This window comes from Stenella coeruleoalba, assembly GCF_951394435.1.
Source record: "Stenella coeruleoalba genome assembly, chromosome: 2".
Lineage (NCBI taxonomy): Eukaryota > Metazoa > Chordata > Mammalia > Artiodactyla > Delphinidae > Stenella > Stenella coeruleoalba.
The window spans coordinates 63,379,514-63,407,206 of NC_137147.1; the positions used below are offsets into that span (position 1 = coordinate 63,379,514).

A 27,693-nucleotide genomic window follows, 5' to 3' on the forward strand; every position below is an offset into this window, starting at 1 on the left:
GGATGGGGAAGAAAAAAGGGTTGAATCAAAGGAGTAGTGAGAACTCCAAGTCAGGGTTGGATAGTGTGGGGTGGTAGAAACCAAGACTATGGAGAATTTTTAGAAGCTGGAAATGTTCAACAGTGTCAAATGCTGCAGAGAGGTTGAGTGAGAAGAGAGATGATTAAACTCCATTGAGTCTGGTAAACTTGAGTAAATGGTTTCAGGAGGGGGTTGAGGTAGAACCCAGACTTCATGTGTTTTGGAGTGGCTGGGACTAGGTGCTAAGGTCCTGGAGGAGAGGAGGTGGCAGCTGTGGGTATCACCACAACTATAGGTGCTTAGTGGCAAAAGGAAGACAGTTTGATAATTTTTTTATACTTTCATTTCAAAAAGGATTTGAAGGGTAAAGTAGGGGCAGAAAGATTGGCTGAGAATGTATTGAGGCTGCAGGGAAGTATGGGGGGAGAGAGAGGAGATTCTTGAGGAGCTGGACAAAGGGTGACATTCAGTCTAAGCAGAGGGAGTGGCTTTACAGATTAGAGAGAACCCTTTGGAGGCTGGGGGTAAATGTGAGGGTCTCAGAGTATTGGCAGAGCAGTGTAGGGCCCACTCAGGAGCACAGAGTGAGAGAATTGCAGAGAAGTTGGGCAGTTAGGAAGACAAGCTCTGAAACTGTGCTGGGAAGGAGAGCTAGCTAGTTAGCAAATACTTCTTGTGGTACAAAATACATACAAAAATTTGCAAATACAGATGTTCATTTGTCACATTCAACTAAGAACTATTCACTTTCATACAAATCTAAATAGATAGGAAGGGACTAGGTCTTTAATAAATGCTGGTTGAATTAAGTTACTTTCATTATATGTCAGTCAGGCGTTGATCTTACTCATGAATACAGCTACGTGGTTGTGCATGGATGCATGTATGTGTGTGTTTCTTGTAAAGATGCTGCAGTGTACATTGTTTTCTTTCACACTTAGACCTAATTGTGCCATTCACTTTTTACCTAGGACTCCTCTTTGCAGAAGCTGGAAGCCCTGAGCTGTTATGTTTCCCCCTCCCCTTCCCCTGTCTGGGCAGGAGCCTGAGGTGGGCAGTTTGCACGGGCTATTGGTCACTTTTATCAACTGCATGACCTGCTACCCCAGGACTGAGCTTTGCTGAGGCCTAAAATGACTTCTTACTAACATGAAATTGAAAGACAGGCTGCGAATGAGCAAAGGCCCTGGCTTGCTGATTGGACTGCAGTCAGTGGTCGCCCCTTAGCCCTGGACACCACTTGGGGCCTGCCGTGTCCACAGTGATGTTTCTGGAAGCCAGATCTGGAGGTCAGCCTAGCCCATGTTGTCATTAGCACTGCCTCCCTAAGGTACCAATGTCCCACCTTCCCATTCTGCTCTGGTATTTCCTTCGTCTAGACACATCCTTGCACCGAGCCCTCCCTGCCGACCCTCTCTTGGGCCAGACTCTCCTTTCCCATATAAACAAAGTCACCTCTACTGTTGACCTCATGGTGGATACTCTGCATACCCCCTGTTCCCTGAGGAAGGGCCCATCTCCTCCCACCACGGTGCTGTGGGCAAGGCAGGTTGGCCTTCTTCTTGTCCCCATTACTGCATCCTAAGCAAGACCACATGCCACCGGGCTTTGCCCCCTCCGTTCCACTTCTCTCTGGAGCTTTCTCAGTGCTCCCTGAAGACTTTGACATTTGGTCTGCGGACTTTTCCTCTCAACCCTTAGTCCTGCCACCATCCTAGATAACTTCAACTTTCATGTGGCCAGCCCTGCCAACACCATTGGCAACGACGGTCCCTTACTTCTCCACCCCACTCTGGCTGCCTGTCCCATGGTCACAGCCTGTGCCCGTCCTTGCCTTGGACTGGCCCGTCTTTGTGATCTCAAGCTTTGGCAGCATATCCGTGGTTATTCTCCTCCAGGACAGAAGCTCTCCCACTCATGTACTCCTGCAGTTCCCAACCTTGCACAGCTTTTTTTTTTTTTTTTTAATTTATTTTTGACTGCGTTGGGTCTTTGTTGCTGCACATGGGCTTTCTCTAGTTGCGGCAAGCGGGGGCTACACTTCATTGTGGTGTGTGGACTTCTCACTGCGGTGGCTTCTCTTGTTGCAAAGCATGGGCTCTAGGTGCACAGGGGCACGCGGGCTCAGTAGTTGTGGCACGCGGGCTCTAGAGCACAGGCTCAGTAGTTGTGGCGCACGGGCTTAGTTGCTCCACGGCATGTAGGATCTTCCCGGACCAGGGCTCGAACCCATGTCCCCTGCATTGGCAGGTGGATTCTTAACCACTGCGCCACCAGGGAAGCCCTTGCACAACTCTTGACGATTCCATTTTTACTTTTCTGCATTTACTTCCATCTCTGATCCAATTCTCACAGCTGTTATTTCAATGATTCTCTTCCCACCAACCTTCTTGCTTCCTTGTCTCTCCCTTGTGCTCAGCCAGCAAGACTCCACCCTGGAGCAAGCCTCCTAATTCATCCTCTCCAGTTCCATACATGGGTCCTGTGGATTGCTGGTGAAATTGATAAGCTTTTTCTGCCTGATGATCCCTACCCAGCTTTAGGCAGTCTCTCCCACTCCCCCTTTTCCTTTTCCAACTGTCCACGTCAACATCTTGCTCACCCTCAAAAGAAGGCCTTACTTCCTTACGGAGACTGAGGCTGCAAAGTAGGGAGTGCCTTAACTTACTCTTCCATGTTTGTGTCCATCTGGCTCCCATCTTCTTATCCTTCCCCTCTTAGGAAAAGAGCTACCGATTCCTGTTTATTAAGGCTTTAGATCTGGCCTCCCCATCCCACCATTTGCACCAGTATTTTTACTCTAAGCTCATAAACTTGCTCACACTTTCCCCATCTGAAAATCAAACCAAACCCAAAACTCTTGTTATCACCCCCCTCCCCCCACTTCCTGCAAAGATAAGGCTGATCAGCTCTCTTCTTACCTCCCATTCCCTCTCTCATCCGGTTTCTGCCCTTATCACTCCACAGTGAATGAATCATCAGTTGAACCCCATGTGGACAAAACAAGCGGGCACTTCCCTGCCTCCTTTCCCTGTCCTCCCCGAGCCATCTGATTTACTGGCTGTCCCTTCCTCCCTTGGCTTTGCCCATTTGTCTAATCCTCCTCGCTGTCAAATCCGTTAGTTCCTTCTGAGTGCCCTTTATTGGCTCCCTTTGGACTCTCGTCCCCTAAATGCAGCGTTGCTGGGTTTATTCTGTGCTCTGCTTTCCCCACGCTGGCTGCTTTCCCTGGCTGACCCCATCTGCAGTCATGGCTTCAATTACCAATGCTGATTGAAAATTCACATGCCTCTAGCTCCTGTTCAGGCTTCTCTGAAGTTCCAGACCCTCATGCCCAACTGCCCCCTGGACACCTCCACTTAAATGTCCCTCAGGTACCTCAGACTCAGCCTCTTCCTAACAGAATTCATATCTTTTCAGCCAGACTTCTTTTCCTGGATTCTTTGTGAATATTGTCGTTATCCAGGGTCCCGGCCTCTTTTCACCATTCCTAGTCAGTCGTCAACTTTAGAGCGATGGAGGGATTTATGTTCACTGGAATCCCAGGGAAGCTGAGGGATGGAGATTGGCTTGGCAGATGCAGTGGATTGGGGGGCTACATGGTAGGAATGGCACTTAGAGAGCTGGCCCAGTGTGGGAAGGGTAGCTATGGGTGATGCTTCCAACCTTGTGTAAACTTCACCGAGCATCACCAAGGGCAGGGGTACTTGGAATTCTTGAAGAGAAAGGAACAAGGGAGCTTGCCTGTGCCCAAACAGATCTGAAGAGAGATAGCTCAAAGAGGATCAGGGGCAGAGAGAAGCCCAACACAGTAAGATTCAGAAGTGGGAGGGCTGAGAGTACTTGGATCTCTCAGGGATAAGGAGGCCCCAAGTGAGCGTGGTTTATATATGTCCCATTTACAGTTTCTACCTCTGTAAGGTCTCCAACTGGACCCTCTTTTCCTCCAGGCTATTGCTCACTCCCATGTCTTGTCCAAAAAGCGAATCTTATTAAGACGTTGGCTCTTTTTTTAAATAATAAATTTATTTATTTATTACTTTATTTATTTATTAGTTTATTTATTTGGCTGCATTGGGTCTTCGTTGCTGTGCACAGGCTTTCTCTAGTTGCAGTGAGCGGGGACTACTCTGTTGTGGTGCGTGGTCTTCTCACTGCGGTGCCTTCTCTTGTTGCAGGGCACGGGCTCTAGAGCGCAGGCTCAGTAGTTGTGGCGCACGGGCTTAGTTGCTCCGCGACATGTGGGATCTTCCTGGACCATGGCTCGAACCTGTGTCCCCTGCATTGGCAGGCAGATTCTTAACCACTGTGCCAGCAGAGAAGTCCAAGCCATTGGCTCTTTTAACTTTTGAACAGTAAGTTAAAAATTCCTTAGCTCCTCACACAAGGTCCTTCAGGATATGGTCCCTGGTTACTATCTAGCCCCATCTCTTGCTGCTGTCTACACATTCTTTTTGCTTTAGCCACGTGAAATTCTTCCAGCTCTTTAAAAGCACCAGGCCTTCATATAGGGGTTCCATACTCCTGTGATGTAATACACTCCCCACCCTAACCCCATTCATTCTGCCATTTCAGCTTTTCCTTCAATACTCAGCTCAAGCACCATTTCCTAGAAGACTTTTACAACCCTAATCTGATTTTCTCTGGTCTATCAAGGCATCCTACACATAACATGAAAATGCCCTTTACCGCATCTCACTATAATCAGTTAACTTGCTTCTCTTCTCTGGTAGACTGGGTACATTATGAAGGAAGATCTCAGTCTATCTGGCTTTCTATCCCCAATGTTTTGCTCATGAACAGTACTTGATATTTCTAAATAAATAAATAGTGATCAACCATCAAAGTTGTAAAGTTTAAGCAGAAGGCTACTTAACCTAGAAGCCGTTTAACATCTAAATAGCAGGGCATTAATTGTGTCATTTCACACGCTAATCGTGCATCTTCATTCCTGAAGGTGAGTGCAATGTTGCTGGCCCATTTGCCAGTGGGAAAATCTGGACTTTTAAGAGTGCATCTCCAGGAGGTATCTGTCCCACAGACGGATCTCAAGTAGTCTGTCATCTGCAGAACCGACCAGATCCGCGTCCTTCTCCCGGTCTTGACCTACACGGTACCTTTCGCCACTAAGAGAGGTGGGCAGATTGACATATTTATGGTAATCTCTCTCTTGTCTTTAGGTTAAGGAGTGCACGGGGTATGTTGGTTTATGTGGGTGTGCTTTTGTGTGTGTGAGCCCGCGTGTGGGTGGGGAAGGAGGAAGAGGGCAGTGTGTGCATCACTTCTTCACAGATGCCTTTCCTGACCTGCTTGACTGGGCGATGCTCGCCTCCCCACCCTCTCCGAGCACCTTACTCTCCCCCTCTGCACCGATCACAGCTTTTCGGGCATTTGTGAATGCCTGTCTCCTCCCCTAGATCGTAAACTGCAAGAGGTAAGGATCCTAATATACTCCTATTCACCCTGTAATTCCCCCAGCCCAGGAGGACGCCTAAGGCGTCACTGGTATTCCACAAATATTTCTTCGACTGGCGTTTCTGGGCCCGACTCGGGGGACCCCCGCGGCAGGACCCCAGCGGTCACTACCGCCCCCCAGCCAACTGCCGGGCGAGGCGGGGCCGGGCGGGGCACTCTCGCGGGGACAGTTCTCGGGCTCGCGTGGGCGTAGCCCCGTGAGGGGGAACAGCGGGAAGGGAGCGGGCGCGGCGCGAGGCCGAGGCCTGGCCAATAAACGCCGGCCGGGCGGGGCTCGCGGCCGGCTGCCCGGGAGCGCGCGGGGCTGGGCGTGCTCACGGGTGACGCTCCGGGCCGGGCCGGCCAATGGGCGCGGGGCAGGCGGGCCTGGCGGTCAGGGGCTCTAGGACGCGAACGGGAGGCCGGCCGGACAGACTGACGTTTGGCTGCAACGCGGGAGGCGCGTGGCAGGGATGGCGCTGGCGCGGGCCTGGAAACAGATGTCCTGGTTCTACTACCAGTACCTGCTGGTCACGGCGCTCTACATGCTGGAGCCCTGGGAGCGGACTGTGTTCAGTATCCTGCCCGGGCCGCGGGCGCGGGGCCGGGTCGGGGCGCGGGGGCCCGGGCGGCATCCTCCCGGGCCCAGGGCCTGGCGGGCGCGGGGCGGCGGGAGGACGGAGAGGCGGCCCCGCGGGAACTGCGCGCGCAGACTCGCCTCTTCGCGGCGGGCACGCGGGACCGAGGTCTCGGGGCCGAGGGTGGCGCTCCCGCGGTTGGGGGGTGGGGGACGAGAACTCTTTTGCGATCTGAGGTCGCCGGTGAGTCACTGGACCGAGGTAGAAGCGCCTTTATTGCTGGAGGAGATCCCCTAGGGCGATGTCTACCTGGTGTGCCCTCGCCTGCACTTCGGCCGTGCCAGCCTTTGATTCAATCTCCTGTTCCCGTGGGAGGCAGGGACCGTGTAAGTGGAGCAAATCGCTCCCGGCTTGGACGCTTTTGACCTTTAGCTGTCCCTGATTTAGCTGGCTTTGGTCCTAATAAGAATGCTAACCAGTTTATCGGCTTTTAAGTCAGGTTGTGAATTTGTACTCATGGCATCCCAATACAGTTTTTGAAAGCAGTTCGTTAATCATCCCTTTTTGGTCTTCAAGATGGTTTAAAAAGTCTGTTCTACTCATTAATTTGATGTTTGCACAGTCCGTAACAGTCGAGCCCGAAAAGGAATATGTGGTTAGTTGTAGATAGTGTTTGAAGCTGTGTTTTCGTAGATGGCTAATAACTACTCGTTAACGACTATAGAGCATTTACTACCAGCCAAGCAACTGTGCTAAGTGCTTTGCCTGTATCTTAACTCATCTAACTTTCATAAGCTCAATTAATAACTCAAGGTTGTGAAGAGAGGCTTCCTGAAGTCTGTCTTCATTTGTCTATGTTGACATCCCTTGATATTATTCTTGCAGAATAAATACTCATGAGAGATAACTTTTTAAAAAAAACTTGAGGGCCAATATGAAACATGTTTTATATAGCATGCTTGCTTCATACAGGGCCTCTCGTCTTCAGTGTGGTTTAGTTTGGAGTAGCTTCAGAACAACTTTGCAAATACGTGGTAGAGTGACTGAGGTAATTTCATTCCAAGCCTTAATAAGTGTGTTTATTTGTCTTGAACAAATAGGATTGAACAAATAGCATAGGATTGTACTCAAAGCTGAGTCCTTTGTCTCAACACTTTGAGGCATCTTAGCTGCTTTACAAGGAAATTTAGTTTTATTATTGTTGGCATTTCTTTCCAAACCTGGAGTTTGAGAAGCAGAATGCAGAGTTTGGATTTAAAGTCTGAATGTAAAGTATGCCCTAATTTCCTGCATCATTTACTTGTAGCTGCAGTTTAGTTTCACTTTAAGTTCTATAGGTTGGAGCTCATGAGGTCATCCTTGTAAAATGTATACTAAAATATATACCACCTCTTGACTCAGTTAAAGTTATTAAAAAGTGAATTTAAACATAAACAATGTTGTGCTAAATCGAAACTCTTTAAATCAAGTTGAATGTAGTACCCCACTATCAGAGTCCACACTGTAATTTTAGTCTTAAAGGTTTTTGTTGGCACATAGATAAATGCTATGGTGTCAGTGGTGTTAAGGTTTTTCTGTATTATATTGCAATAGTAATAGTGTCATAAATACCTCCGTGTTTTTCTTGGGGGGGATGGAGAAATAAATTATGAATAAATTATGAAATGATATGTAGTAGCTCTGTGGGTTTTTGCCTTTGAAGCATTTGACTTCTCATTGGTTTATGGGATCACATGATTTCATTAAAAAAAAACCACACACACTAGTGAGATTTGCAACCAACCTGAAAGAGACCTGCTGGGACCTGTTGACATCTACCTCTGGAGGGGAAGTTTTAACATGTTTCGAAAGTCCCCTTTCTCTATTGGCAGCCATCAGTGGGAAAGGAAAAGACCAGGTTTTGTAACCAAGACATGTTTTGTAACCAGTGAGACACTCCCTGTAGTGCCTTACTGGGTAACATTGTAATCATGATGTTGAGGGGAGCTAGAAAATTAAAAATCTTTGTTAAAATAATTGGAAGCATAAGTAAAAGTTATTTTAGCGTTGTTCTTTTAATTAAAAAAACAAAGGCTTATTCTGTAATGGCTTCTTATGTTTCCATGACATTTTATATTTGTATTTATTTTAAGCAAAATGCAGGCAGTTTTTTTGGTTTATGTTTAGAATTAGATTCCCCCTGAAAGACAGTCCATGTCTCTTCAAGGAAAGAGTTTTTTTTTTTCAACCACAGTGCTGGGCACACAAATAATGCTTGACAAACATTTTTTTTTAATGACAAACATTTGTTTATATGTTGATTTGTCATTTCAAAGAAATTGCAGAAGCACTGATTTTAAGCCACTTTTAGAGTAGCTTTGGAACTTGACTGTTCCTGATGAACAACATTCAGTTCTTGTAGAGAATTCAAGCTTAAAGAAGTAGAAAAGGCTATAGATTGAAAGAACTTCTTTGATTTATTTTGGAGATGTTAACAAAATTTGCCTTGCTCTGTCTACTCATTTGTAAGACATGTACATTTGCTGAGTTCTGTATTCCACAAGTATTGTATACTTTCTAATTGCCAGATACTATTCTAGATAGTAGGGATTTACCTGTGAATAAAACAGATAAAAATATTTATTCTAATCCCACTAGATAAATAAGTAAAAAATTAGATTATTAGATTGTTATAGCTGTTATGGGGAAAAATAAAATGGAGAGGAGGATAGGAACTAAGAAAGAGTCCATGTTCTTTGATTTTTAGTTAGAGTGGTCAGGGAGGGGACATTTAGAAAGATTTAAGCAGGGGAAAAATTCCAGAGGATCGAGCATTCCAGGCAGAAGGAACAGTAACTAGGAATGCCCTGAAGCACCAGCGTATCTGGCTTGTTTCTGGGATAGCTGAGTGGCTGGTGTGTCTGGGGTAGAGTTAGTGGGGGTGAGTAGTAGGAAAGGAGGTCATATCTGTTCCCGTAGGGCCTCCTAGGCATGGAGTGAGAGTTCTGGAGATGAAGGGAGGTGCTCATACCTTTTGAGTAGAGTCACTCAAATCCAGTAACAATTTTCTCACTGACATTTTTCTCACTGACATTTAAATACAATAAGTCCCCTACATACAGACCAGTTCCGAGAGCGCATTCGGTTAAGTCCAATTTGTTCGTTAAGTCCAACAAAGTTAGCCTAGGTACCCAACTAACACAATTGGCTACATAGTACTGTACTGTAATAGAAAACAAATACAAAAAATAAGGAAAACATTTTTAATCTTACAATACAGTACCTTGAAAAGTACAGTAGTATAGTACAACAGCTGGCATACAGGGGCTGGCATCGAGTGAACAGACAAGAATTATTCACTGGAGAAGGGAGAGGAGGTGGGAGATGGTAGAGCTGAAGGGGACTAACTATTTAATAAAGTAGGAAAATAAACCACAGGAATATACATTTTTCCTTTCCCCATGAGACTCAAAGCTCTTTTCATTTTGAATGGGAAAAAAAATCCTAGGAACAGGGTTTTAAAATTTATTTTAATTAAAAAAATTTTCACCATCCTGAGTTCTGTTCTAAGTTTCCAAGAAGATGGACTTCATTTCTTCAAGGAAATTAGATCCAAGTTCAGGAAAAATTAGAATTGACACATGTTCTCAGGTAGATCCCTGCCCCACCCCTTGTTATTCTGCTGAAAGAGCTGGGCAGTGAGTGCTTTGGGATGCAGGGCAGGAAGAGCATGGCGGACTCAGAGAACTTTCAGGGAGGTATTTGAGTTCTTTGCTTTATTTTCTCCTAGGTGGGGAGAAGGTGTGGACTGGGGTGCAGAGATGTGTTGGTATGGTGAGTACGCCAGGCTGACTTGGCTGGAGCAGGCATTCTTTAAGGCAGAGTGGGTGGGAAGTAAAGTTGAAAAAGCAGGTTGAGACTGGTTTTTAATTGAACAGACACTTCTGTGCGTACCTTGTGCCAGATGCTGGCCTAGATGCTTGTGATGTATCAGTCAGCACATGAGACAGAGATCCCTGTCCTTGGGAAACTTTGATAATGAGTGAAATATATAGTGGGAATTCCCTGGCAGTCCAGTGGTTAGGACTCTGTGCTTCCACTGCAGGGGGCATGGGTTTGATCCCTGGTCAGGGAACTAAGATCCTGCAGGCAGCGAGGTATTACCAAAAAAAAAAAAAAAAAAAAAGTGTAATATATAGTATGTTAGGTGGTAAGCATTATGGAAAGCAGAAATATAGGTCAGGGGGATAAGAAATGTGTGGATGGGATGGAGTTACTGTTTTTAAAGAGGATATCAGGAGAGGCTTCATTGCAAAAGCATATTTGAGTAAAAAGATAAAGGAGGTGAGGGAGTTAGCAGGGTAGAAATCTGAGGGAAGAGCAGAGCTGGCAGAGGGATTAGCCATTGCAAAGTCCCTGAGTCCAGAGCCTGCCTGGCATGGATGAAGGCCATCACTGAGGCAGGTATGGCTAGTGCAGAGTGAGTGTGCGGGAGAGTCCTAGGAGGTGAGGTCAGACTCTTTGGAGGTCCTGGAGGTCTTTGTAAGGACTTTAATTTTGGTAAAAAAGGGTACTCTGGGGCTTCCCTGGTGGCTCAGTGGTTGGGAACCCGCCTGCCAATGCAGGGGACACGGGTTCGAGCCCTGGTCTGGGAAGATCCCACATGCCGTGGAGCAACTAAGCCCGTGTGCCACAACTACTGAGCCTGCGCTCTAGAGCCCACAAGCCACAACTACTGAGCCTGCGCACCGCAGTGAAGAGTAGCCCCCGCTCACTGCAACTAGAGGAAGCCTGCACGCAGCAACGAAGACCCAATGTAGCCATAAATAAATAAATTTATAAAAATAAAAAAAAAAAGGTACTCTTGGAAGGTTTGATAGAGGAGTGATCCAATCTGACTTTTTAAGTTTGAAAAGGTTTACTTTGGTTGCAGGATTTGGAATAAATTAAGGGTGGCTGGAGGAGGCAAGGGTAGAAGCAAAGGTAGATATTTTGGATTGAGATAAGCTTTGAGTGATAATGAAAAAAAGCATTCCTTTTTTTTAAATTAAAAATTAAAAAAAATTATACAGCTTTAAAGATTACTTTCCATTTACAGTTGTTACAAAATATTGGCTATATTCCCTGCATTGTACAATACATCCTTGAGCCTGTCTTACACACAATAGTTTGTATCTCCCACTCCCCTACCCCTATGTTGCCCCTCCCCCTCCCCAGCGCTACATTTTAAGCTGTATGTTCTTTTCAGTAGCGACTAAGTTATTTTCTCAGATTTTCGCTGTATCCTCAAATGCTTAAAGCTAGAATTGAGAAGGATTTTTCTTCACCTGTCAATATACTAGAGTAATTAACATGTTTGACAGTTTATTTTATTTATTTTTTATAAGTTCATTTATTTTTGGCTGCATTGGGTCTTTGCGCATAGACGGCGGGGGGGTGCAGGTGGCGAGCAGGGGCTATTCTTCATTGCGGTGAGCAGGCTTCTCATTGTGGTGGCTTCTCTTATTGCGAAGCATGGGCTGTAGGTGCGCAGGCTTCAGTAGTTGTGGCACTCGGGCTCAGTAGTTGTGGCTCGCAGGCTCTAGAGGGCAGGCTCAGTAGTTGTGGTGCTCGGGCTTAGTTGCTCCTCGGCATGTGGGATCTTCCCGGAGCAGGGCTTGAACCCGTGTCCCCTGCATTGGCAGGTGGATTCTTAACCACTGCGCCAACAGGGACGCCCTATGCCATTTCATTTGATCTTCCTTTTGTAGAAATGAATGCAGTTTTCCATTACGAGGGAGGGCTAAATGAGGAAAGCTGAGCTAGGAATAACTGTAACTGATAAATTATTTTTAATTAAAAAAACTTTTTTTTTGTAGCTGAGTCGTGCAGCATGTGGAATCTTACTTAGTTCCCCGACCAGGGATCAAAACGGAGCCCTGTGCAGTGGAAGCGTAGAGTCGTAACCACTGGACCACCAGGGAGGTCTCTGTAACTGATAAATTAATACTTCCAACCCTCCAGCCCAGTGGTATTCAGACTTTTCATTTGTGCATTCCCTAAAAGAACAAAAAGCACATACTGTGTATCCTCTCACTCATTTAAGTTGACATCTGAAATCTTTCATAGTGAATTTAGACAATTACAAAAGATTTAATTTTTTTTTTTATTTTTTAACATCTTTATTGGGGTATAATTGCTTTACAATGGTGTGTTAGTTTCTGCTTTATAACAAAGTGAATCAGTTATACATATACATATGTTCCCATATGTCTTCCCTCTTGCGTCTCCCTCCCTCCCAACCTCCCTATCCCACCCCTCCAGGCTGTCACAAAGCACCGAGCCAATATCCCTGTGCCATGGAGCCAATATCCCTGTGCCATGCGGCTGCTTCCCACTAGCTATCTACCTTACTACGTTTGTTAGTGTGTATATGTCCGTGACTCTCTCTCGCCCTGTCACAGCTCACCCTTCCCCCTCCCCATATCCTCACGTCCGTTCTCCAGTAGGTCTGCGTCTTTATTCCTGTCTTACCCCTAGGTTCTTCATGACATTATTTTTCTTAAATTCCATATATATGTGTTAGCATATGGTATTTGTCTTTTTCTTTCTGACTTACTTCACTCTGTATGACAGACTCTAGGTCTATCCACCTCATTACAAATAGCTCAATTTTGTTTCTTTTTATGGCTGAGTAATATTCCATTGTATATATGTGCCACATCTTCTTTATCCATTCATCCGATGATGGGCACATAGGTTGCTTCCATCTCTGGGCTATTGTAAGTAGAGCTGCAATGAACATTTTGGTACATGACTCTTTTTGAATTTTGGTTTTCTCAGGGTGTTTTTGCTAAAACCTTAAAACTATAATTTTTTTCTTATACAATTCATAGAACACATTCATCACATGACCTGATTGGCAAAGCTGGTCCTCACTGTGAAGCCAAATAGGCAAAATCAGTCTTAATTTCTGTCAGAAAAAGCTCAGTGTCATTTTTCTGTTCAAATAATTGTTATGTAAACACCTTCAGTCCTGTCTCACTTTTTTGTTGTTGCTGTTTTATAATTTTATTTGACAGTCAGTGGTTAGTTCTCATCCGCATTGACTATAGGTTTTTCAAAGTGGTGACAGGTACTTAGGTAACCAACGTATAGAGTTTGTTTGGTGAACCTTCAGCTTCATGTTTTCTGGACAACCGCACAACCACACGTGGATACAGTATGGGACATTCCATAACCCTTTGGCCGAGACAGCTTTGTTGAAACTGTTGTCACTGTGCACATCTGGAGCTCCTGTCTCCTTCATGGCAGATTTCTGGATCTCTTTCAGTGCCTGAGGGGCACGTTTCTTGAAACCCACTCCATGGGTGCACTCGTGAATGTTGACAGTGGATTCTCTGGTCACTACCTCAGTGATGGCAGAACGGCCCCTCTCACCATCCTCCTTGCTGGAGGCATTTTGCCGGGCCCAGATTGCAAAGGTGTCTCATTTCCAAATTCACATGATTAGATGGATAGATAGGTGAGGTTTGGAGCTGTGCCAGGAGTCTGTTACCTCAACAAAATAAAGTACAAAGTAAGTGAGTTACTATTCCTTTGTTTGCTGTCCCAGAGGTTATTTTATGCCCTGGGGAAATGCGTAATTGTAAGATTCTGGAAGTAAAGTGAGAGAAGTGAAGTTGTAAGGGCGTGGGGGATGGGAAGGAGAACTAGCAGATCACAGTTCTCAGATCAGCTTGAGGAGAGAGTACACTGGAAGCTGAAGATTTGTAAACTGATTCCCCTTAACCGATTCTAATCCTCTGAAAAGTCTTGTTCCTCCAGGGCTCCTGTGCTTTAGTTTGAAAACAGCAGCTCTAGCCTGTTTGACACTGCCTGGATATTTGGCTGGCCGTGTGAGAATGTCAGACTATCCCTTGTCTGTACTCCTTAGGATATTATAACTTTTTCTTTAGTAGGAAAAAGTTCTTTTCTTTCAGGAAAGGTGGAAGAGAAAAACTATGCTACACAAGAACTAGGTGATCTGTACTAGGATGTCAGGGCAAGTCATGGGAGGTTGATGGCAGTGGGGACAAAGCACATACAGATGATCTACAGTGTTTCTGCATGTGATACCAGTGATTTTTCAGTAGAGCTGAATGTGGATCCTGTCTCCACTGCGTCATATTCTTAAAGACCTTGTGACCTCCTCCACCCCACACCCCGGCTCAGGGTTTGATTGTTGTAACATTTGTGGTGCTTAGGAGCAAGGATAAGATAAATTCTTTTTTTTTTTGGCTACGTTGGGGTTGGGTCATCGTTGATGTGCATGGGCTTTCTCTATTTGCAGAATGCGGGGTTACACTTCGTTGGGGTGTGCAGGCTTCTCATCGCGGTGGCCTCCCTTGTTGCAGAGCACGGGCTCTAGGCGCGTGGGCTTCAGTAGTTGTGGTGCGTGGACTCAGTAGTTGTGGCTCATGGGCTCTAGAGCGCAGGCTCAGTAGTTGTGGCGCAGGAGCTTAGTTGCTCGGGGCATGTGGGATCTTCCCGGACCAGGGCTTGAACCCGTGTCCCCTGCATTGGCAGGTGGATTCTTAACTACTGCGCCACCAGGGAAGTTGAAGGTAAATTCTTTAGATTAAAAAAAACCCCAATGCTCAATTTTAATAATTAAAACTCTGTGTTCTAAAAGATCTACTTAAGAGAGGATATATACTTTTCATGAATTGGAATGCTTAAAAAACAGTAGTTATGGGGGCTTCTCTCGTGGTGCAGTGGTTGAGAGTCCACCTGCCAGTGCAGGGGACGCAGGTTCAATCCCTGGTACGGGAAGATCCCACATGCTGCAGAGCAACTAAGCCTGTGCGCCACAACTGCTGAGCCTGCGCTGTAGAGCCCGCAAGCCACAACTACCGAGCCCAGGTGCCACAACTACTGAAGCCCATACTCCTAGAGCCCGTGCTTCACAACAAGAGAAGCCACCAGAATGAGAAGCCCATGCACCACAACGAAGAGTAGCCCCTGTTCGCTGCAACCAGAGAAAAGCCCGCGCACAGCAACAAAGACCCAATGCAGCCAGAAACAATAATAATAAAAAAAATAGTAGTTATGGAATGATAGACAGTGTTGTATTTATGATCAATAGTTATGAAAAGTAGAATTACTACTAATACAAGAATTTTGGCCATCATATGTTGTATGCGTTCCTGAAAAATTCTCAAATAAAAGAGTTTATGGGAAAATATCATAAGCCCCTCAAAATCTATGCAACTTCGTAAGCAGGTGCTAATGATTGGCATCTTGGGGGACAACTTGGATAACCTGGGCAGACAGGCTGGGCACTGCCCCAGGGACATTAAAAATGCATGGACAGAGTTGACTGGAACTGCTGAAGTGATGGAGATGGTGTGGGCTGCCGTCGAGGAGATGCAGGAGGCAGTGCAGTCCTGCCATTAGTTGGGAGCTGTGCGAGCCTGGAGGTGTACCTTTCTGGAGAGGGAGCCCAGGTACAGATGCTAATTTTTAATTTTCTTAAAATAGAGCTAAAAGGACTGCAGCTGCTGAGCTGAGGGATGTTTCTTGCTGGAGATTATAATTCTTTCCTCACTAATCTGGCTCTCCTAATTTACAAAAAATCCCATATGAAACCATGCAGCTCCTGTGATATCCTAGTCACATATGGGTTAATTGATGTTCCAGAAATGTGTTATATCAGAACAGATTATATTTTAGAGCAGACAGGTAATTTTTCCCCCTTGACCCTGGAACTTCAGATCTTCATGTGATTAATAGAAGCTCTAATTATAAAGACATATAGCGATACATAGCCTTGGTGTCTCTGGGTTCAGAGCTACAAACCATTTCTAGGATTTCAGCTCAGAGTTGAACATGATCACTGCTGGTTTCAGCAGCAGGCTTTTTTGTTTGTTTAGTTTTTAAAGAGTTCATCATCAAGTTGTTCTAAAATCAATTTCCATACTTAAGTATGACCAACACTACAGAAAGCTCAGAGAATGGGTTTTGCTTGCCAACAGTAACCTCTGATGCTGATGTGATATCCTTTACTATGGCCCAAGAATATCAAATTGGCTGACTTACACAGGACTATAACCATATCATTATCTTCTACTTGCTTTCATTTATGGCAACTAGGAAAGCATCAAAAGTGATATATTTGGTAAAAATAAGCTTTCATTTTTTTTTTTTTTTTAAATTTTTGGCCGTGCCACGCAGCTTGCGGGATCTTAGTTCCCCAACCAGGGACTGAACCCGTGCCCTCGGCAGTGAAAGCACGGAGTTCTAACCACTGGACCACCAGGGAAGTACCACCAGGAAGTAAGGAAGTCCCTTACTTTTGGTGATGGTCTCTAGTTTTTCAAGGTCAAGGGACAAAACCTGCAGTAATAGGAAAGAGTCCTTTTTGGAGCATCATTCAGCAGCTGACACCTGCTTTCCCTTAGAACTTTGATGGCTTTTCACCAAACAGCCTATGGTAATACTTTGTCAGATACTTTGTTTTCTTTTTTCATTAAGATGGTTTCTTAAAAAAATTAAATTTATCAAAACTTTTGAATATTTCTGAGGATAAAAGTAGCTTTTTAGAGTTAGTTTTACAAAAGGAATTTGACTAATAGAAGATTGGATTGTTTTAGATGACATTTTAGCTTTGTTTTTTAATGTGACCAGGGCCATCAGAGACTGAAAACATTGAAATTAGACTAGTGAAGAGGAATAAATCATACCCACTGGAACGAAGGCCCCTGCCCTTTTCCCAATGAGGAGCTACTTTTGGTTTCTCCAAAGTCTTGCGAATAGGTTGCTAAGGTAGGCGGTGATAGTACGGGGTTACTGGTTAGGGCAGGAGATAGTTACCGTGGTCTTACTTCTGATGTACTGTATTTAACTTTAAAGCATTTCCTCTTTTTTTTAAGTTGCTGAGAAAAGGACTGGGGATGGCCAATCCCGTGTATGGGCAAAAAGTCTTTTTTTTTTTTTTTTTTTCCTGCCTAACTGGGAACTTATCAGCTCATGATTAGCTGGGGATCCCTGTTAAAGAAAACAGCAAACAGCACACAGATATATGGTTTCACATCTATTTGCTTTTTAATCCATTGGACCCATAAAATATTTATGTTATGTCCAGGTTATAAATAACCTCTGATTGTTCACTCAGGCCTTGAACAAACAACTTTCGGCAGTGCCTGCACAATCCTGGCACATTATCTGCTCAGTTCTTGAATGGTTGAGGAAGTGCCTGCTTTGTCTAACAATGCTACAACCGGAAGCAAAGAGCAGCCGAGGCGTTCACTCTCAAGCACTTAACATTCAGTGGTAGAGACAGTTACATACGCACAAAACAGAAAAGACATATTTTTTAATTTTTGAGGTTTTTGGTTTGTTATAGTCTGGATTTCACTAGCTTTATTCTCTATTTCTTGAATCATGGTTCCCCCTCTAAAACATAAACGTGATTAATCTTGGTACAGCTGCTGATACTTAGACAAACAGCAGTAAGGGCTTGGTAGATGGAAAGATTACTCTATCACTTTGTGTATTACCTTCCAATATATGTGTATTATATAACACTGAATATTTACATTTTCTGTGTGTGTGTGTGTGTGTGTGTGTGTGTGCGCGCGCGCGCCTCAGTGTCTCAAAGAGAAGATTACATTAAGGATGATTGAGAACTGGTGCTTAAATCTCCAAGCAAGTGGGATCCTAACATTAATCCAGGAAGGGATTTCATTTTATGGAGAAGAAACTCAGGTCCAGAGAGGTTGTGATGCCTTAGGATTATACTATAAATAACAAGTTAATAGCAGGGTGACCTTGGGCAATTTCCAAACAGAGGTCTGAGTCATAATGTTAAGTGCCCAAGCCCTCAAGCAATAATTTCAATAAAGATTATATTACCTTTTGTTGCAGAATAGATTTGATTCCAAATTTTTATATCAACCCTGAAAGGTAGGTGATGTGTGTCCCCAAACCGTAGATAAGGAGACTAGTGATCAGAGAGTTTTTGACACAACCAGGGATTGGCAGAATTGCAGCTCAGACCTAGGTTCTCTTCCAGTGCCATGGTGATTCCAGTATCCATTTCTTGTACTTCACAGTGTGTCAAGGATACTTTAAACTTTGAGAGGTGTGTTAAAGAACGCAGTGGATTGAGAAATCCACTCAAGTACCCAGATAGCAAATAATAGCTGTTATATTCTAAATGGTGTATGTTTAGCTCTGTTTGTGAGAACATTTCTAAGAAGATGAAGGTCACAAGTTCCCCAGCCTTGCAAATGTCACAATAAAACTGCCATTTGGAATGGTGCCAAGCATAATCTCAGCGCGTATTCAACTCAGTGTATTGGAGCTATTTCAGCTACATGGCTAAAATTGCTTAAATTGCATTTGTAGAAGGTTACTTATTAAAAGGCACTGTTTTGCATGTTTTGCAATGTGATTATTAAGGCTAGTAGAAATTCCTCATGGTCCCATTGTTTACTTGTTCATTTAATATGAGTTTCACTGTATAGTTAAGTCAGTTTTAAATAGTCTCTTATTTGTGGGGGGAGGGATTAATTGGGAATTTGGGATTAACAGATCAACAACAAGGACCTGTTGTGTAGCACAGGGAACTATAATCAATATCTTGTAATAACCTATAATGGAAAAGAATCTACAAAAGAATATATATATATCTGAATCACTTTGCTGTACACCTGAAACATTGTAAATCAACTATACTTCAGTAAAAAATATTCTCTTATGGTTGAGAGCTTTAGGATAATTTAGGGGAATAATTTTGAAATTTAATTGTATAGAAAACTTACTTTTAGAGGCTTATTTAATTATTGTGATTCTGGAAATACTTAGGAGAAGTGGGATCAGAATACAGAAACTTTTTTTTGAGGGAAATAGAATTAAAAGTTAAATTTAATAAGTGGCTCTGGGTAAAAGGTTAGGTTTAATATTATTGTTATTATTTTGAGTAGCTAATAATTGGCATTTGCATCTAGGTGCAAGTGACTTTTGGTAATTTTCTGTTTTCTTGGTCAGAATTGAGAGTTGTTTATTCTGTTTCTGAGAGCTAAGATTTTCTGTTTATTTCCTAGTAGCAAATTAGATCCAGTGATGCCTAACCCAAACTTTGCCAGGGAAAAAGATCCTTCAAATAAAACAGTTTTTAGTCTAGTACTATATGCAGTTCCATTTTCCTTTACAGTTCTTACTTATTAAAAAAATAAGTAAGACTTATTAACTATTCAGGCATGCAATAAAAAACCCATAAAGAATAATATAATGAAAGTGCGCCCATACCAACTACTGAAGAAAAACATGCATTTGAAGACCCTTTGTGCCCCTTCTCACTTGATCTCCCTTCTTCCTCTTCCCATTTCACCCCACTAAGTAACCACTATCCTGAATTTAGCATATATAATTGCCATTTATTTGTTATTACTCCACAGGTATGCATCACAGCATAATGCTGTAGAAAGTCATGAACTCTAATGTCTAATATTTTAACCAGGCAAAACATCTTTTCAAGTTTTGATAAGTTCTGGGGACTTCCCTGGTGGTCCAGTGGTTAAGAGTCTGCGCTTCCATTTCAGGGGGCACAGATTCGATCCCTGGTGGGGGAACTAGGATCCTACATTCCTTTGGAGTGGCCAAGAAAAAAAAAAAGTTTTGATAAGTTCTTGTTTCACTTGGAAAGATGTCCTGATTTTATATGCATATAAAAGATTAAAGGTTTGACAATTTAGTGTTCACAAAATTGAGCCTAAGTTTCAGGTTCCTGTCTTATAGTAGAGCAATCTCTGTTAAGCTAATTTATGCATGTTGACTGATATATTCTCCATACTAAATAGAAGAATTATAGTGCCATAAAGAGTACGTAATATAATCATTCAAATGGCTGTTTTTAGTAATTCTTACTTGAATTTGAGCCAATGACCTGAAGATTATTACTATACCATTTCATTTGCTTTGTGTATACATTCGTAAGTCTTACATAAAAGCTGTTAAAAAACCCAAAAAGCATCTTGAAAATATAGTATTGCTTAGAAACAGATTTTGGTTTTCTTTGCTGTCGTTGCTTTAGAGTTTGTTGGTCACAGTAATATGTGGAATACGTAGAAAGCACCACAGTGAATCTAGAGTCAAATAATGTTTCTTAAGCAATTCCTTTATTCATCAAATGTTTATTAAGCGTGTGTTACGTTAGATGTTGGAGATACAAAAATGATTAGACATTGTTCCTGTGTTCAAGGAGTTGATAATCTGGATGAGATAAATATCAATACATCAACAAATAGGTAATGTCAGGTGATAAGCTCTGTGTGATATGAGTGAAGAACTTGATGAGCATTAGGAATTGTTAATTCTGCCAGGACGTTGGGGTAAGAATAGAAAAAGTATGAGTGCTAGGGAGAGCCTCAAACGAGAGGAGATGACTAGCTGAGCTCTAAGAATGTTTAGGTTTTACTTGGAGGACTAGGACTTTTCGTACATAGGAAGATATTATAGTGTAATGGTTAAGAACACATTTTAGGAGTTTGACTTGGTTTGGAATTGGCTCCATTGCTTACTCTGATTTCGGGATATTACTGTAGGGCTTAACACAGTGCCGTGCGCACACTAGACAAAATGAAAGCTGCCACTGCTGTTATCCTTAGTCACATTATTAAGCCGTAATCAAAGGCAGAGCAGTCTGAAAATATAGAACATTGTTTTCTGAGACTTGTGTAATATGGCATGAGTAGGATGTGTGTTTGTTGGGGGATGATTTGGAGTGTTGGGAGGTATGATGGAAAAGCAGCATGGTACAGTTGACCCTTGGACAAGCAGGGGTTAGGGGTGCTGACCCCTGCATAGTTGAAAATCTGAGTATAACTTTTTACGGTCGGGCCCTCTGTATCTGTGGCTCCACATCTGCAGATTCAACCAGCTGTGGATTGTGTAGTGCTGTAGTAGGTGTTTATTGAAAAGAATCCACGTATAAGTGGACCTGTGCCGTTCAAACCCATGTTGTTCAAGGGTCAACTGTAGATCCTTTTGGTCCCCCCCTTGATCCCCTTTGCCAGCTGATGTACTTCTCCCTCGCTGCTGGGAGTGTTGTCTGTTACTGCCTTCTAGCTTCCCCCTTCTCCAGACTACTGCCCTTGGCCAAGGCAGCTGTCTCGCCCAGGTGGTTTTTCCTCAGCCTATCTACTGCCAGTGATTGACAGATTAAGGGATACAAAAGATCAGGCCTGTTGCCTCAAAGCAACACCAACATGTGGTACAATTCATGCTCCAGAGCGCCCTGTGGGAGCTGAGCTCCTGAACCTCCTCAGCTTTTCCCCCTGCTCTGTTCTGTTCTGCTCACTCCCCTTCTGATAAAACTCCCTTCAGAATAACTTATGCAAGAATCCCTGTTCCAGCCTCTCAATTCTTGCCTACTTCTTGCACTCCAACCTAAGACCAGGTACTTGAGCTAGATTGGAAAGGTCCTCAGATGCTTGGATTAGAATTCCAAGTGCTATCCTAGAGGCATTGGGAAGCATGCATTTTAAAAGGATCACTCTAGTAAAGAGAGACATGGAAAATACCCTGAGGCCTAAAGTGGGAGCTTTTAAGTGATTAAGTAAGGAATGATAAGTACCTCAATCCTTTATCATTGATAAGGGTAGGGGAACATGAGATAAAAGTCATTTGTTGTGGTTGGAAAGAACGGAGAAGTCTTAAATAATGTGAATTTGGGGAGAAGGAATCAAAGCAATTTCTAGATTGAGTGACTAGGCAAATAGTTAACCTATAGTTATATCAGATAGTGTGTCAACTATTTTCAAATCGTTGGAAAAATAGGACCTATAGGAAGAAGTAGTTTTGGAGAAAGTTAATGAGTTCAGTTTTGGCTCTGTGAATTTAAGCCCGTCATAGGTGGAAATGTCCAGTATCATAGGAAATACTTGTCTGCAGTATAGAAGGTGGGGTCAGGTCAACAACATTAAGGTGGCTGTTTAAGTTATAAGTGTGTGTAGGCCCAAGACAAATCATTGGGAACTCCATTTATCATTTAGAATCCTTTCAACTGCAAGTATGGCAAAGAATATCTAAAGGTGGTTTATGGGTAAAGGGCGTATTTATTGGCTTATGTATCTGAAAATCCAGTGGTAAGGTGGGCCTCAGGTCATTTGATCAGTGTTCTAGCTCCATTTTTCTGTGATTATTTTTGTTCCACCACCTTCATCTGTCAACTTTGTTCGGAATTTTGATTTCCTTATGGAGGCAAAGTGACTCCAGTGATTCCAGGATTCTATCAGCAAACTGCATATTCTAGAAGGAGAATCTGTGTTCCTGGATTCCTGGCAGAACTCCTAAACTTTGAGCTGGTTGATCAGATTTGGGGGGTGGGCATTGTTAAAAAGAGAAGATCTTAACTGGTTCAGACCAGTCAGGGCTTATCCCTGGAGTTGGGATAGGGTCAGGCCCACCCAAAGAGCATGGCTGCTGTACTAGCAGGAGGGCTGGAGTGGATGTTTGGGAGAAAAGCACAAAATTAACTCTAATCATCTTACACATTAGTGGCAGACAGGGAAAAAGAGCCAGTGAACTAGGAAAATGGTGCGAGAGAAGGGAGGAGAGCACCAGAGAAGTACCTCAGCCCAGAGCTGAAGGAGTTTTGAAGAGGAAAGATGAAAATAGTGTCAATTCAGAGAGCCATTGGATTTGATAGGAGGTCGTTGGTGCCCTGAGAGCAGTGTCTATAGCCTGGAGAGGTAGAAGGCAGATGGTTGTGTGGGTGATGGGTAATGATATGGAAGCAGCAAGTTTGTACTTTTTTTTTTTTTTTTAAAGAAATTAAGTGGTGAATACAAGGTGGTTGTTTAAGAAAGAACTGGATTAAGGGAGGCTAAAAAGTAAATTAAAAAAATGGTCATAGGGCTTCCCTGGTGGCGCAGTGGTTGAGAGTCTCCCTGCCAGTGCAGGGGACATGGGTTCGAGCCCCGGTCCGGGAGGATCCCACATGCCGCGGAGCAGCTAGGCCTGTGAGCCACAACTACTGAGCCTGCCCCTGGAGCCTGCGAGCCACAACTACCGAAGCCCGCACGCCTAGAGCCCGTGCTCCGCAACAAGAAGCCCACACCGCATAACAAAGAGTAGCCCCTACTCCGCATAACAAAGAGTAGCCCCTACTCGCTGCAACTAGAGAAAGCCGGCGCCCAGCAACAAAGACCCAACTCGGCTAAAAAAAAAAAAAAGGTAGTGGGAGAACTACCCACATCTGACATCTGCATCTCTACCAGTGCACATCTCCTTCCTGCAAACACCCTCCCTCTTGTGAAGTTCTTCACAGGGAGAGCAGCACCAACCCAGGTACCCCCAACAGGGTCATTGGTTTGGCCGCAGATGTGACACTGGCCTCTGCCGCCATATGCAGTGACCCATTTCCAAAGTCCTGTCCATCTTCTTCATAAATCCCGCTTCAGGATATCCCTGTGTCCAAATTGTCCTGGTCACTATTCTGGGCACTGTGAGGGACACTGAAGGACTAAGAATGTCCACTGTGGCCATCTCCCTGTCACTAAGGCCCTTCCTCCTAACCCCCTTACCCATCACCCAGCTGCTCCTCCTACCGCCCAGAAAAATGTAAATCACCAAATAATGGTTGTTAATCAGCAAGCACTTGCCCTCCCCACCTCAGGACCCACACTTGACCAACCTTAGCTAAAAAGCTAAGACTGAATGCAGGCTGACCTCTCCCATGAAGACTGTAAAATCCCACTATAAAATCAATATGATTTTTTTTAAGGCCGTGCTGCGCAGCATGTGGGAATCTTTTTTTTAAAAAAAAATATTTATTTTTTTGGCTGTGCTGGGTCTTTAGTTGTGGCATGTGGGATCTAGTTCCCTGACCAGGGATCGAACCTGTGCCCCCTGCATTGGGAGCGTGGAGTCTTAACCACTGGACCACCAGGGAAGTCCCCAAATCATTATGATTTTAATTTCATTTCAAAAAAAATTATTATGGGAGACTTTTCACCCATGTTTGCCAGATGAGGGGAATGAACTTAGGGTCTGAGTCAGGTTTGAGCTGTGGCTCTAAAGACAGCTTCTTGTGTGACCCTGGACAAGTCCCCTCTGTTTTGTCAGTCTCTGATGAGTACTAGTGAATAAACATTTCACAGGAAAACCGTAAAGGTCAAGCAAGATAATACATAAAAGAGGTTTGTCAACTAAACTGTTATACAAATATTAGCTGGTAGTAAGCACATTGTTTATTTAAACCCTATATTCTCATAAAGGTATGTAAGGTGTTATAGAACTACTAGTATGTAGAGCTGAAAGTATGTAAGACAGGAGGTGGGGGAGGAGGGGAGAGAGAGAATATGAATGAATGAATGAATGAATGCATAAAACAGTCCCAGTTCAGAAGTAGTTATTCCCCTTAGCATGACTCTGCAAAGCAAAAAGCCCTCAGGTTTTACATAATTTTTTTTTTTTTGCCATACGCGGGCTTCTCACTGTTGTGGCCTCTCCCGTTGCGGAGCACAGGCTCCGGACGCGCAGGCGCAGCGGCCATGGCTCATGGGCCCAGCCGCTCCGTGGCCTGTGGGATCTTCCCGGACTGGGGCACGACCCCGTGTCCCCTGAATTGGCAGGCCGACTCTCAACCACTGCGCCACCAGGGAAGCCTTTTACATAATTTTTGTTAGCAGTATTTCGTGTGGCCCAAGAGGAGGGCTCCTTGTTGACTTGCATATATACAGTTTATTTATTTTTTATAAATTTATTTATTTTTGGCTGCGTTGGGTTTTTGTTGCTCTGCGTGGGCTTTCTTTAGTTCTGGGGAGCAGGGCTACTCTTCTTTGCAGTGCAAGGGCTTCTCATTGCTATGGCTTCTCTTGTTGTGAAGCACAGGCTCTAGGCACGCGGGCTTCAGTAGTTGCAGCATGCAGGCTTCAGTAGTTGTGGCTCACGGTCTCTAGAGTGCAGGCTCAGTAGTTGTGGCGCATGGGCTTAGTTGATCCGTGGCATGTGGGATCTACCCAGACCGGGGCTTGAACCCATGACCCCTGCATTGGCAGGTGGATTCTTAACCACTGTGCCACCAAGGAAGCCCCCTATACAGTTTACATTCCTTTTGGAATGCGGAGAACGGACCACAGTGCAGAATGTTTATGGTTTAGGTTATCAAGGTGACTTTTATTTGATGTTGTTGCAAAGTTTAGTGATAATAATAATAATAATAAATGTTTAATAGTAGCAGCTATTATCAGTTTATGTCAGTAGTATATGATTGATCTTATCTTTGGCTCTAAAGCCAATATCTTAGCCACATTCTAGTTTAAATAATTCTAAAATTCTTGGATCAGACAAGACTTATTGTTCAAGCTTGTAGACATTTTGCAGTCATTAAATACTGTACAATTTTATTCCTATACATTTCTGTTTCTTAGATTGAACAGAGTCACTTTCTCTGCTTCATTTTAAGCAGCCTGATGTTTTGAAATATAATAGGGAGAATAATAGTATGCACCATGTAAGGTGACGGTGAAGACAAAAGAGCTTAAAAAACAGAATGGTGTCAGGCATAGTTAAGGTTAGTGGCTATAATTATAGTTATTTGTTCTTTATAAATACTTGGTAGGTATGAGAAAGCATTAAATGAATGGGTGCTTCCACATAGAACAATTGTTGAAAACATTTGGGGATTTAGTTTTGGATAAACTGAGAAAAAGTAAATTAAATGAAGTTTCCTTAACTACAACTCAGATTCCATGCTGGTTTCCATCGTGGGGATGGCACTGTACACAGGATATGTCTTCATGCCTCAGCACATCATGGCGATACTGCACTACTTTGAAATTGTACAGTGACCAAGATGTGACCAAAATCAAGAGGTTCTTTAGGGAAGAGCCACTGTCTGAAGTTGGAACGAGACTTCATCAGATGTCATAAGAAACTCTACTAGATGTCAACATAACCGACCCTCTGAATATAAAGACTAAAATTTATGAGTAGAACAGGAAAACAATCCTGACTCATGTGTTGTGTTCTTTATTTTTAATTTTAAAAGAGGCTCTTGTATAGTAGTTTTTGTCTATTTTAACATTGTAGTCATTTGTACTTTGATATCAGTATTTTCTTAACCTTTGTGACTGTTTCAATATTACCCAGTGAAAGCTTTTCTTAATGTAATTTTGAGTACATTTTAATTGCCTTCTATTTCTAAAACCCAAAGTCATTAGTTGGGCTTTACGGTTCTTGCTATCATATGGCATACATATCTGCCTGGATATATTTCTACTCTTGACCAAAGTTTTGTAAGAAAAAAATTCACGATTTGGGGCAGGGGGCTGGGGAGGGAGGATATTTTATTGAGAACTATTTACAAAAGACTTCTCTGTAAGTTTGAACTCAGGAGTACGGTTTTAGCTCTCTGGACTCTACTCTTAACAGCTTTTACTTTAAAACTATTAAAGTGTTTCTTAACAATGAAAAAGAAAGACCTTGCTGAAGTTCAAATAAGGAATATTTCACCTTTTAAATATTTAATTTGCGTGTGGACTCATTTCCAGAAAACTTTGGTGATGGTTCTTGTGACACATGGTGGTGAAGTAGCATTATTATGTAATGCTTCTATATAGTAGAGTTTTTAATAGAAGGTAAATCAATTTCCTCTGAGGGCCATTAGTAACAATGTACTTCTTTAAATTTAGTGTCATGATTGTAATGGGTGCTGCAAATGCATTTGCACATTGTAATATGATGAGATGAATTGTTAAAAACTATAGCAAAAAGAAATGTAAACTTGGTTAAAATCCTCTCACTCTTTGTATTGCTTTTTTTTTAAAAAGATTTTTATTCCTTAAATGTAAAATGACTACCTAATTTTTTGATGTAAACTCATTAAATTCAAAGAGAGAAAAATCAGCTGATGTAGCAGTATTTTTTTTTTTTTCTCGTTGGTTAAATGTTGATCTAATATTTATACTTCTGGATTGATTGCTGTGGACAAAAAAGCAGTAAGTATATCTTAACATGTCTCTCAACATAAAAGTATCGCTAATTTAAAACATTAGACATTTTTTAACATACTTCCCAGAATGTTTTACTATTTAAAAAAAATATGTAAGTACTTTTGGCCCCAAATTGTATGAATTAGACTTTTGGAGTGTTTTCTAGTCCAGAGGTACTAAGTAAAATATAAAAGTCTGGTAGTTTTAGAGAATCAATTTATATCATTACTATTAGGGAGGGTGAGAATAACATGTAAGTATTCAGTTTTGAAGTGCTTAAAAGTAGTTGGATGTGGTTATGTCTGGTTATGGCATAATTATAGTATTCACACTATCTCAAGCAGAATAATGAATATGAGGATTTAAGTCTGGAGTTGTTCAATGAATGCTTAAATCTGGCTTTCCTCCACTGACATCCCTCCTCCCCCCCTTAACCACTGACAAGTAGATTCTAATGTCTGGATCTCTGGTGAGCTGAAGACAGGAAAAGTCAAGAATCACTAGTTTAGATGGGTATCCAGATGATCTATCCTAGTCCTCTACTCAGAAATCTTTAATTCATCCTCACTCTGCTGAAATCCGTTAAATCACTGTTGTATTTAATGGTTGTTACGAAACACTGGCCTGTGAGATAGATAGAAGATAAGTTTAGCCTTACAGAGAATCTTGAGAAGAGTCAGAAAGAGAAATAGGAGCAGGTC

The 27,693-nt window shown here is 43.0% G+C and overlaps 1 protein-coding gene across 1 annotated transcript; it reads left to right on the top strand.

Annotated features, from left to right (window-relative positions):
- The first annotated feature begins 5,905 nt into the window (after positions 1–5,905).
- SPTSSA (serine palmitoyltransferase small subunit A) lies at positions 5,906–27,223 on the top strand. The gene is made up of 2 exons (XM_079913817.1): positions 5,906–6,051; positions 25,746–27,223. Exons 1-2 carry the CDS (start codon positions 5,949–5,951, stop codon positions 25,847–25,849), a joined length of 207 nt encoding a protein of 68 aa, XP_079769943.1. The 5' UTR covers positions 5,906–5,948; the 3' UTR covers positions 25,850–27,223.
- Positions 27,224–27,693: the final 470 nt, after the last annotated feature.